Source organism: Haplochromis burtoni, unplaced genomic scaffold, assembly GCF_018398535.1.
Source record: "Haplochromis burtoni strain Fernald_Lab_line unplaced genomic scaffold, NCSU_Asbu1 Contig_1593, whole genome shotgun sequence".
Classification (NCBI taxonomy): domain Eukaryota; kingdom Metazoa; phylum Chordata; class Actinopteri; order Cichliformes; family Cichlidae; genus Haplochromis; species Haplochromis burtoni.
This window is the reverse complement of record NW_024583954.1, coordinates 6,707-18,971: the sequence shown is the minus strand read 5'-3', so window position 1 is coordinate 18,971 and position 12,265 is coordinate 6,707. Positions and strand designations below refer to the sequence as shown.

The 12,265-nt window shown below is 38.8% G+C and overlaps 3 protein-coding genes across 4 annotated transcripts; all 3 read right to left on the bottom strand.

Annotated features, from left to right (window-relative positions):
• On the bottom strand, positions 1 to 3,399 carry LOC121813375 (sterile alpha motif domain-containing protein 9-like; the record flags this gene model as incomplete). 2 transcript variants are annotated; one of them, XM_042217100.1, is given in 3 exon segments in its annotated part: positions 1 to 2,345; positions 2,569 to 2,646; positions 3,203 to 3,399. In XM_042217100.1, a coding segment is annotated over 1 exon segment (2,319 nt). In that variant the 5' UTR covers positions 2,328 to 2,345; positions 2,569 to 2,646; positions 3,203 to 3,399.
• Positions 3,400 to 6,996: 3,597 nt separating this feature from the next.
• LOC121811859 (sterile alpha motif domain-containing protein 9-like) lies at positions 6,997 to 9,978 on the bottom strand. The gene is made up of 2 exons (XM_042217101.1): positions 8,614 to 9,978; positions 6,997 to 8,082 (listed from the first exon to the last, which is right to left on the bottom strand). The coding sequence occupies exons 1-2, from the start codon at positions 9,509 to 9,511 to the stop codon at positions 8,006 to 8,008; spliced, it is 975 nt and encodes a 324-aa protein (XP_042073035.1). The 5' UTR covers positions 9,512 to 9,978; the 3' UTR covers positions 6,997 to 8,005.
• Positions 9,977 to 11,314, bottom strand: LOC121813374 (sterile alpha motif domain-containing protein 9-like). The gene is made up of 2 exons (XM_042217098.1): positions 10,631 to 11,314; positions 9,977 to 10,575 (listed from the first exon to the last, which is right to left on the bottom strand). The coding sequence occupies exons 1-2, from the start codon at positions 10,773 to 10,775 to the stop codon at positions 9,977 to 9,979; spliced, it is 744 nt and encodes a 247-aa protein (XP_042073032.1). The 5' UTR covers positions 10,776 to 11,314.
• Between the last annotated feature and the right edge of the window lie 951 nt (positions 11,315 to 12,265).

Below are 12,265 nucleotides of genomic sequence, written 5' to 3'. Positions count from 1 at the left end.
ATTCGTCTTCACCATCTGTAGGCCAACACAACAGCAGAGCTAACATGTGAAACTCGGGGTTGCATCTCAGGAGCCAATGGCATTTTATCTGTAAAGCTGCTTTGGTAGTCGGAGCTGGACGGAGGTTCTTTCAGATTTATCAGCATGATATTGGCCAGAACGTAGTTGAGTAAGGCATGTGTAGCAGAATGTTTGTGTTGGCAGATTTCTTTCCACCATACAGCAATGTCCTTGGTGTCTGATCTAGTGCATCTTTCAAGACATGAAAGTACTCCCGGAGAAGTGACAGCCAGTTTCTGTTTAAGTTTGTGGAAGGTTTTCTGGAGTTGATCATTTGGTTCTGCGTCTCCAACATACTTTTTGTAGCATTCTATTGTCTTTCTGGAAATGTAGAATGAATCGTCTCTTTTAACAACAGAATATGAATAAGTTAAAAACGTGTCAAAAAATTCAAATCTTTTCTCAACCAAATCTCTGAGGCTGTTTATTAGCTCCTTAAACCTGACAATGTTCCTATCTCCGGTGGATTTCAGGACAGAGTCCAGTGACACGGTTCTTGTGAGAACTTGCTTCCAAAGTTCATCATGTCTGATAAGATGGTCATACAACAGGCTGCAAACTTCCAGATAACCAAACAGCCCTCTGGTGTTTAAAGCACGCAAGACTTTTACATTCCCATCTCCTTGTTTACCCTTTGCATGTTCATTTTTAGCAAGTTTTTCTTCATCTTCAAAAGCTTCAATGGCTTTTTGGGCCAGTTGCAAAATTTCACTTGGTCTGGTATAAACGGGCATCTTCTTTAGGTGGCTCTTATGGACTTGGCCTAGTGTATCTGCAACAAATGAACTCCAAGGAGCCCTCCGCTTTGCTTCTTTTGCCCAGATTTCTGCATTGTAGTAGTCTTCTAGTTGAATATAATAAAAACGAGCAAGAGTCTGTGGAAAAAGTGAAACTTCATAGAACTTATTTGAGGCCATGATCAAAATTGACAGACTGTTGCCCTCATCTTCTCTCTTTGTAATATCTTGAATCAGTCTGGAAAACTTTTCTTTCCATTCTTTAATGCCATGAGTTGGGTCCTCTATTACCGTAATTTCTCTTTTATTTAGCATGTCTTTGATAAACCCAAGTAAATATGGAGGAACATAACTTCTGCAAAAACTGTTCAAGAAGTGTCTTGTTGTGTCACTTCTGGTCACACCCGCATTAGCCAACAGTTCAGTACAACACTGAGCTATCATATTGTGAGCCATGCGAACCTTTTTTTCAGATCTTTCACCTTGTTGGAAGGTGACGATCAGATGACTGAAAGGCTGCATTTGATCCTCCAGTGAAAGGTGACCAAACTTGTCTCTTCTGAGGAAGTCCAGGCACTGAGACTCCAGGAGATATGAACCTGGTACGTAGGCGTTCAGCAGACACAGGAAGGCAGCAAGCTGCATCTTCAGTGGCTTATTTGTTCTTTTGATATGTTCTAATGTAGCACATGCGTTCCTGATGTAGGCTTGAGAGAAATTAGACTGCAGAATGTTAAAACCATGAAACTGCTTGCACCGATCACCAAATCTTCTGCCAAGCTCTTCTTTTTTCATATCAAAGTCTGCTTGCTCTCTGTCTGAGAGAGCTTTTTTGAGAATAATAGATTTTCTCATTTTCGTCTTGAACTTTTGTTTCAGTTCATAAGAACGCGCCTTTTGGTGGATAATCCCGTCACTGCTTCTCACACAGTTCAGTAAAATTACTACAGGCAAATCAATTTCTATATCCTGTTCAGCAATCTCTTCCATAATCGTGTCCTGGAGGATGTCCAATATGAACTCATCATTTAGTAACAACAGTACCGTTTTCTGGTGGCCATGGCTACCTGCTGTAAAAAGGCTGACCACATGTTGCGCAACTTTTGTGATATCTAATGTTGAGCCTGTCAAAACAGCACATCTGAAGGTTTTCCTCAAGTCCCACAGCACCTGCATAGCTAGTGTGGTTCCCCCACATCCTTGTTGATGAAACAGTTTAATTGTTGATGTCCCAGGGCCTTTTCTTCTCAGGTGAATTTGTTCTTTAAGGGTTTCATATCCATCTCGTTTGATAAAAGGAGTTGCATTGCCATCTGACACTGCTTGTTCACTGATATAGAAGTTTAACCAGTTCGGTGGGGCCCCTCTGTAAAAGTTTTCCTCCACTTGCTCAGCGTGTTGAGGTTCAACAAACTCTCCTTCAAACTGATTGGCATGGAGGACATCCAAAAATGAGAAGGAATCACTGATTTTACTCCTTGCATCTGCTTCTCCACCTTCAGCAGTGGACAGGGCTGGTCTGTTTGCCATCTTCACACTTTCACTTTACTTCATGGTAATGAATGTAAAAACAAAACACAAACATTTTTAGTCTTATGTCTTAGCTTAAACTATTTGTAAATTAAGCTCTTACATTCACTTTATGGAATGTGATATATTTAAATAGCCATTTCATTGCTGGTGGAGTACACACATATATAGCCTTCTCCATGTAAAGGACCAAACATTAACTTCAACAAAAACTTTCAGATCTTAACGGGATTTATCTTACCTTCTTTAAAATGTCGCGGACAGCTCTAGCGATCTGCTATTAGGCCATGCGTTCAAGCACTGGGACCGTGGATGTGTACTGTAACCCAGGCGGTAGTAGACACACCCAAAGCAGGAAGAGATAATCCCTTACAAACATGGACACCTCTACACTTTTAACGTCAGAGCAGTTTTAAAACAATCCCAGGCGCATTTCCTTCTTGCTTAAATTTTTTTTTTTTTTTTTAAGGCAGGGGCTACACTTGACTCGTTCAGTCGATAAACAAGTCAAATATTGCACAATTAGAAGCCAAAGAGTGGAAATTTGCAAATTTATCCAACACAAATAATAAAATAGGTGGTATGTGTTAATTTTGCCCTATATTCAAACATTACGCGCACTTCTTCAAAGCGGTATTGTATTCATAAGTTCATTTGATAAGGAAACGTTCATCACAACAGGAAATACTGACGTTTCACTATGAACGCGTTCATGACGGAAGATTATTCTTTCCGTCACTAGTTCGCGCTTGTGGTTGAGTTAACCTGTTATTCAAGTTCATATAGAGATAAAGTTAAGTGTTACGAACGAGAACGATATAACGATATGATGATTTACAAACGTGTACAATGATTTGTGTGTAATGAGGACTCACAAGCGCGTGCTTCGATCGACCATGTAAAACCCTCCTACGCATGCGCATATCCAAGCCTGAATAAAGGGTTTCAAAACCGTTATGTGCTGCCGACGGGAAGCTCAATATTGACGTTTCGATACCGTATTGAGTATCTACGGTCATTGGTATTGAGTCACCGAGGCACAGATGTTTCAAAACCCTGTTCCAAAGTGCGATAGAAAACACCCAGGTCACGTGACCACAACAAACTCCGACGTTGTTGTGTGTTTCACGCCTGTTTCGACAGGTGGCGTACTTGCTGCTTCCAGCCAACGAGAGGCGCCAGGATATGAATCAGTGATGTTTTTGACATTAAAGCTTCTATTTTTTGTGTGTGTAAAAACAAAAAATGTATCTGATTATTCTTATTCTTATTATTTGATGAGATATAAAGTCATACGTAAACTCATTAAAATATCTCAATAAAAACTCATCTGCTTTCAGGGAGAAACCCAAACGTTTCTTTTATATTAATCAGCATGATATTGGCCTGAATGTAGCTGGGTAAGACATGTACAACAGAGTCTTTATGTTGACATAGTTCAATGTCCTTGGTGTCTGATTTAGTCCATCTTTCGAGACATGAAAGTACTCCCGGAGAAGTGACAGACAGGTTTTGTTTAAGTTTGTGGAAGGCTTTCTGGATGTGATCATTTGGCTTGGCACAACATACCTTTTGCAGACATTCTGATGGTTGTTTTTTTTTGTGAAATGTAGGATGAATCATCTTTTTTCAAAACAAAATCTGAAACTGTCAAAAAAATTCTAATTTTTTCATAACCATATCTCTGAGGCTGTTTACTAGCTCCATAAACATGAAAAGTTTCTCATCTCTGGGGGATTTCAGGACAGAGTCCAGTCACACGTTTTTGGTGAAAACTTTCTTCCAAAGTTCATTGTTGTTCATTGTCTGATAAGATGGTCATACCATAGGTAACCAAGCAGCACTTTCTTGTTTGCCTTTGACATGTTCATTTTTAGCAGGTTTTTCTTCATCTTCAAAAGCTTCAATCCCCTCTGGGCCAGTCTCAAAATTTCTCTTGATCTGGCAGAAATGGTTGTGTTCTCCAGGTGGCTCTTATGGACTTGGCCTAGTGTATCTGCAACAAATGAACTTCAATGAGCCCTCCGCTTTGCTTCCTTTAGCCCAAATTTCAATATAATAAAACAGCGAGAGTTTGTGGAAAAAGTGAAACTTCAAAAAACCTTAGTAATTCAAGGGGGGTTGTGAATATAGTGCCTCATAAAGAAAATGCAACCTGATATCACAGCAAACTGTATAATAGGCCAGCTGGTCTATTGTGTGGATGTTATGCTTTGCCTCGTCTATAGGTATCAAATTAACATGCATGCTTTTCAGTACCAGCAGAGGTTAAAAATTAGTTTAAAGCTTCATGAAAACAGTCAGAGCCAACTTTTAAAGAAACATTACTAACACATTTACACATAAATACATATCAACCATACAGCTTAATCCTACGTTGCATAGAAGGAGAGTCAAAGCATGACATCCACTCAATGGACCAGCGGCTCTGTTGGATTAAAGAATGTTTCATTTATGATATTAGTGTTTTGATGTAGGCTCTAGAGCTCAGGATGTAACCAAATTTACAGTGAACCAACAACAGGTTTATTTAATAAGAAACCTTTCAGGTATTTCTGATGTTTTAGCAACTTTGACCTGTGTAACTGATCCAGGTATAATGTTCACATCTGTGAGTGCAGTGGCAAAACGTTACCCTCATCACACAGTCCTCACCCAGCATGCTGGGAGCTGAGCTCCACATATTTCTACTTAGCCTAGATTAAAATAATGAGCTATGTTAAGTGTAGCCGCTAAGACTGGTGGACCTAAATCTTCACCACCACGTCTGGTATACATACAAGCGAAAAAGGGGAGTGGGCGGGTCAGCGCTCAGGGCACAGAAACTAAGCTGGCTTCAAACACCATTTATTTCCATAAAAAAAAAAAAAACACAGCCAGAGTCACAAATACAAGATAAAATTCCCCGTATACAATAAAAGTAGTGTTGCAACCCGCTAAAAACCCTGCCGGCAGAAATAACTATACACTATTAAAACAAGGCTAAAACATGTTTTCCATATACTAAAATTACCCTCCCACAGTCCCATAATCCCACAGCCACAAATGGGCGAATGGTCCTTATCTGAAAGAGACAGGAGAGGAACTTCTCTTCCGGGAAGGGGAAACTCGCCAGCAACAGACCAGGGAGGAGGCTCCTATCGCAGACCTGTCTCCTCCGGACAGCGCGTCGCCGCACAGTCCCGCCCCACTCCACACCTGAACACGGCCTCCCTCGTCTCACCGTCAGATGCAGGCAGAGGGGCATCCCTGCCCTGTTGTGCATTGCAGGCCATCGCCACCCACTGTTGCCGTTCCTGCCGTTAGGACTGGATCGCCGAACAACTCGCGGCGCCCCACAGTCAGGCAGCAGTTCGTTCCACACACGTGCGGGCTTGCACGCGTTCCTTTTTCGCCTCCTCACCCTTCGTGCGTCACTCCTCTCTCCTTTTGTCTCTGCGCTCACCATCCCCTTTAACAGGTCAACCTGGCGGCTGATAGGCCACCTTGGGGAACGCCCCCACCTCACAGGTGCCTACAATTATCTGTTTAGTCCACAGTGGGTTAAAGGAACATGGTACAACATTAACACAAATATAAATATGAGGATAAAACCATGCAGTATAAATATCAATAAACAAACATGCAATATAAATATCACTATAAAATCATGCAAATAAAATCAACACTATGTACCAATACACAGATTGATAAAACATAAAAACACAAATTTCCGCTGTGTGACATAAGTACAGTAAGGAACATCTATAATCACTCATCCGGCTGCAAACTCAATGCTAACATCATTACTCTGGTCCAATCATTTTCTTGCCTGCCTTCTGCTCTCTGTGTTTAAAATCTCAGTGGTCTTCTGTCATTCTGTCTTTCAGACTGTCATTCATGCAACCAGGCTCCTCATCTTCATCTTGACTGCCACCAGCATCTAGACTCCAGGGGGTGCTTTGCTCTCCTCTCACTACTGGGATCTCATTCTTCTATGATGGGTCACTGGAGTCTAATTGTCAGATAGCCTTACTGAATTCTGTAGCTCACTTAATCATGCTCAGTTCTTCTGCACGATCTGTCCTTGTAAACTTTTTTTTTAAATTTTAATTTTTCAAATAAAAAAGAGCAGAAGTAGATTGTGACTTGAGGTTTTTACTTCCACACACTGTTCAGGTCAGTTATGACTGTTGTAACTGTTCACATTCACTTAAGGTTTTTTTTTGTCACCACTGGATAATAAAGCCCTCATTTACTTTCCAAATAGTGTTATTTAATTCTTTAAATCTCTTCTTATATTGTAAATGTTATTTTCTTAAACATCAAGCATCGTCTTATCAAAGACGTGTGTACTTGGAAGTTTATAATATATTTTGGATAATTTAGTATATGCCAGACAAGCTCTATGTTTATGTTTACAGTCAGAGAGCTGCACCAAAAGTGGAAATTCATACACACATTCATACCTATCCCATACACAATTGTCATGTAATTATAGGCATCAGACGGTGGTTGACAAAAATAAAAATAAAACAAATAAAAAAAATAATCAGGCCAAGAGTTTGATTCCTTTTCAAGCTACTCTGTTTATTCAAATCAACAGACAAAGTGCAACTATATGTTTATTATGCTGTCAGATGGCATAGTTTCACTGAAGGATCACCATGGACAAAAGTATTCAAGCAAATTAGGTTTTTCTGATATTTAATGCAGAATTTATGTCTTTCTTTTTTAGTTTTTTGACAAATAAATTGAGAGATAGTTGGCAATTCACTAACAGCCAGTAAACACATTTGAAATTAATGCAAAACAATATTATTATACAAAGGTGGCTATGTATGTAACTTTAATATTGATTCACATAATCAAATTTGAGTATGCAAATTTCCAAATGGATTCTGTGCTGCAGAAACAAAACATTACCTACTGAGTAATGATAAATTCAGCAATACTCATCTTAATTTAAACAAAGATAAAACTACAAAGGTCTGATTAAAAATGTGAAAAAAAACCCACAACACAATGCAACACAATGAGAACAAAGAAACCCTATTTTCTATTTTTAAAATTGCATAAATCCATAATAAATCCATGAAGGTAATAGCACATACACGGAACTGCATTTTAATGCACAAATAAAACAACAAATAAACTTATATCTCAAAAATCTACTGTTTTAGAAAAAAAAATCAAAACAGTACAATACATCAAGCAGCAACTAAAATATGTCAAACAGTTTCATTGGTTATGCTTCACTCGTGTCATGTTATAAATGACAAAACAATTCTGTAATATCATGTTTTTAAAACTTCCAATTAAAACAATTAAACAACAATGTAAAAAAATCATTTGAGACGTTTCTTCACAAAGTTTGTAAACTTCACTACATAAAAGCTTACATAGATGTGACAAATCCACGAACAAAGTATTAAATAGACACTTGGCAAAAACGTTTTAGGAACTCAACTTTTTCTATGAATCAGAATGTCTGTTGTTTAATCTAAGGTGTTAGCAGAAATAATATATTTATGACTAAAACTGCGGCAGCAGGAAAAATGACCATGACACATACTTCTTTTGCATTGGTTTTAAACATTACAGAGCCCTTTCCTTTCGTTTTTGCCCCTACATGTAAACACATAAACACAAAGAAAAGTCTCAGAATCACCTTCCCATGGGGAAACTGAGCACAAACTTTAATGTCCCTCATTATCTATGGTGTCTTTCACATCGTTGGTCAGGGCTGTTCCACTGAGATCCATGACACTGTGATCTGAGGCAATCAGTAAACATAAAATAAGTTGAAAAACACAATAATGGATGTTAAAAAAATCTTATTCCACAACAGAAACTAAGGTGTATACAAGCTGATGTTGTAATCTTAGTAGATATAATGTGTTAGTAAACATATTTGCATGTTAATATTTAGAACTTGCTGTTACATTAATGTCCAAGGTGTCTTTCTGCTGATATATAAAAAGTTGTCTGTTTGGTATACGTTTCCTTCCAAACATATACTATTGCTATTAAGAGCAACAAAACACTAATGGCGAGGGGACAGGACTTTTATTTTATATGTACCACTATTCATAAGAAGAGTAATTTCCTGGACTTGCTGGTTGTTTTGCAAATAAATACATGATGTTGGTGAAACTGGTAGTTTTACAAAATGTGTTTCGAAAAGAATTTTTCAACCTGAAAAATCATCTCTTCAAGACCATAATACAAACACGATCACTATAGAACTATAAACTAATAACAAGCAGCTACAGTTCACTGTAGTTTCACTGTTATGCTTTCTTACCTGTGTCTGCAGTTTTGCGCTGAATGTCAAAGGCCACGGGACCTCTGATGGTGAATCCAAGGTAAAAGGTAACTGAGCGTGGTTTCCAAATTTTGTTTCTCACATTGGCATCCATCTCAATCTCTTTGCCACCAACTCTTGTATACACTTTGTAGTTTCTTACTTCTCCATCAAGTCTGAGAAGGAGCTCTTGAACATCAGGATTTCTGAAGATTTCTTCTTTCTTCCAGTTGTCGCTCCAATCTGCTTCAATCACTTTCAGATGTTTCTCAATAACATTTCTGTGAACAATTCTCTTCACACCTTCACCTTTCCCAATGAAAAACACAGGAAGGAGGTATCTGTTTCGAAAGTACTTCTTATATGTATTTTCATAAGACTTGTACATTTGCTGAGTTAACTCACTGAGGTCATAATCACACCGGCCTTGATTTCCAGCCCAGTACCAGAGGAGGGAGAACATGTGCAGCTCAGGTGGGTCTTTCTTGCTCGATGGCATTTTCCCTATAAATAGTGTGAGGATGTTGTTGACTAGAGTTGTCTCTGAATCTGCACTTGGACACATTTCTCTACACTTTGTAGATATGTCTTCGAGCTCTGATTGAGTGTATTGTTTGACAAGAAATGACAGCACTTCCACAGACTGGTCATCTAGGTTTCCCTCCTGAAACATCTGGATGAGTTGTTTTGCAGTTGTGTCTCCAACATACTTCTGGTAGCACTCTGAGGTGTCTTTAGATATATATTCAGGATCATCTTTCTCCATTTTAGGCTTTGAGTAAGTCTGAAATTTTTCCAAAAACATGCATTTTCTCTCAATGTCATCTTGCAGGCTTAATATGAGATCATTGAATCTTTGGAGTTTGTTGTCTCCAAGTGATTCGAGGACAGAACCCATCGATACTTTTTTGGTGAGAACTTTTCCCAGGTTTCATTTTGACTGACAAGTTTGTCATACAGAGTTTTGCAGACCTGCAGGTAACCAAACTGCCCTCTGAAGTTATAAAAAGGTGAAACTTTTATATTGCCATGTTTTTTCATGTCTGGTCCATCTTCATCTTCAGCAAGTTTTTCTTCATCTTCAAAAGCTTTAATGGCTTTTTTGGCCAGTCTCAAAATGTCTCTTGGTTCAGAAACCTCATTGTTCATTAGGTGGTTTTTATGGACTTGGCCAAGTGTGTCAGCAACAAAAGAGTTTTGAGGATCTCTTTCTATTGCTCTCTGTGCCCACATTTCTGCCTGATTGTAGTCTTTTAGTTCTATATAATAAAAACGAGCAAGAGCTTGTGGAAAAAATGGATTTTGACCAAATGTATTTGAGGCCACTTTTAAAACTGACACACTCTGACGTTTACCATCATTTTTATGTCTGTATCTGCTCTCTCATATCTAGAATAAGTTTAGAAAACAAAGGTTTTTCTTCTTTAACATCTCTGCCTTCAGTTGGGTCCACTTCTTTTTTCATTTCTCTTTTGGTTAACATCTCTTTGACAAAACCAAGCAACCACAGAGGAATCTCATATCTGCAAAAACTGTTCACGAAGTTTCTTGTTGTGTCACTTCTGGTCACACCTGCCTTTGCCAACAGTTCAGTACAATATTGTGCTATCATAGTGTGAGCCATGCGGACCTTTTTCTCAGCTCTTCCATCTTCTTGGAATGTGATGATGAGATGACTGAAAGGCTGCATTTGATCCTCCAGTGAAAGGTCATCGTAGTCTTCATGTCTGAGGAAGTCCAGGCACTGAGACTCCAGGAGATATGACCCTGGTACGTAGGCATTCAGCAGGCACAGGAAGGCAGCAAGCTGTGTCTTCCGAGGTTTATTTGTTTTTTTGCTGTTTTCTAATGCAGCACATGCCTCCCTGACGTAGTCCTGAGAGAAATTACTTTGCATTATGTTAAAGCCATGAAATTGTTCACATTTATCTTTGTACTTCTTTTGAAGCTCTTCCTTTTTCTTATCAAAATTTTTCCTTCTCATTGAGTGTTTCCTTCTCATTGAGTGTTTCCTTCTCATTGAGTGTTTCCTTCTCATTGTCTGAGAGTGTGTTCTTTAGGACAACGTGGTCACTCTGTTGAGGTGCATTGTTTCTCACACAGCTGAGGAAAATGACTACAGGCATACGAGTAACTATCTTCTGCTCAGCAACTGTCATCATAATGTTGATTTCGAGATCTTCCAGGATTTTCTTTTCATTCCACTAACAACAGCACAGTGTTCTGGTCGTTTCGACTGCCTGCTGTGAAAAGTTGGACAACCTCTTTTGCAACTTTTGCCATGTCTGAGGTGGAGCCAGTTAAAACAGCACACCTGAAGGTTTTTCTCAAATCCCACATCACCTGCATGGCCATTGTAGTTCCCCCACATCCTGGTTGGTGTGTCAGTTTTACAGCTGATATCCCTGGAAATGTTCTCTTTTTCTGAATTTGTTCCCTAAGTTTCTCATATCCATCTCTTTTGATAAAAGCAGTCCCAAGGGACTCTGCCTGTTCACTGATGTAGAAGTTTAACCACTGAGGTGGGGCCCCTCTGTAAAAATTCTCTTCTGTCTTCCCAGTGAGTGCTGGATCAAAAATTTCTCCTTCAAACTGATTTGCATGGAGAACATGCAACATTGTGCAGGAATCTCTGAATTCACTCCGTACATATACTTCCCCACCTTTAGCAGTGGACAGGGCTGGTTTGTTTGCCATCCTCAGCTTTAATAGTCCTGCGAATGAATGTTAAAAAGTAAAAGTAATTTAGTCTGAACTGTTCTTTGAGCCTAAAGGAGTAGTCTAGGCAGTAGCAAACACAACTTTAATAAGAGTTTTGTATGCTGGGATTTCAGATTCACCCTATGACATGTGATTCATAAATACTAGTTAACAGCTTCTTTGAATTAAGTAGTCATAGAGATAAACACTACATGAAGCCTGCAATTCCAACCCCTAAATTTACGCTGACCAGATTATTAGGCATACCTGTTCAACTGCTTGTTAAAATGAACATCTAATCAGCCAATCCCATGGCAATATCTCAATGCATTGCTGTATTTATAAATGGTGAAGAAGTACAAACTGAGCAACGGAATGGGGAATTAAGTGACTTACATCACTTTGAAGGTTGCATGGTTTGTCGTTGGCAGACAAGTTGGTTTGAGTATTTAAGACCATCATATGACCACACTGGGTCTCACGTATGTCAGCTAAGAAAAGCAAACTGAGGCTACCATTCACATGACCAAATTTGGATAATAGAATATAGGAAAAACGTTACCTGGTGAGATTAGATTAAATTTTTACCACGACGTTTGGATGGTAGGATCAGAACTTGGTATAAACACCAAGAAACCATGGATCAGTCATGAATTATACCAACAGTTAAAAGCCTCAGTCAAACTAGAGTAAAAATGTAATCCATGTAATTGCTAACTTTAATTTAATCAAAAACTGATAGCAGACTGATAAATTGCCATTGCATACCATTTTGACACCCCATGGTAGGTTATAAGACACAACTGACCACTTCAAAAGAAAATAGATCAAAAGCTGATGCTATCATGTCAATACGGACAAAATCTTTGAGTTATGTTTTCAGCACCTTGTTAAAGAGTGAGGAATTAAAGCAACTCTGCAGCAACAGGAGCTAGCAACGTATACCAACAAA

Excerpts from the sequence above, each read along its gene's own strand:
- LOC121811859 (XM_042217101.1), bottom strand. The coding sequence starts at position 9,511 with ATGGGTTCTGTCCTCGAATCACTTGGAGACAACAAACTCCAAAGATTC. Across the intron at positions 8,083-8,613 it reads GCGCAAAACTGCAGACACAG|ATCACAGTGTCATGGATCTC; the intron begins GTAAGAAAGCAT and ends TGATTGCCTCAG.
- LOC121813374 (XM_042217098.1), bottom strand. The coding sequence starts at position 10,775 with ATGATGACAGTTGCTGAGCAGAAGATAGTTACTCGTATGCCTGTAGTC. Across the intron at positions 10,576-10,630 it reads TGAGAAGGAAACACTCAATG|AGAAAAAGGAAGAGCTTCAA; the intron begins AGAAGGAAACAC and ends AAAATTTTGATA.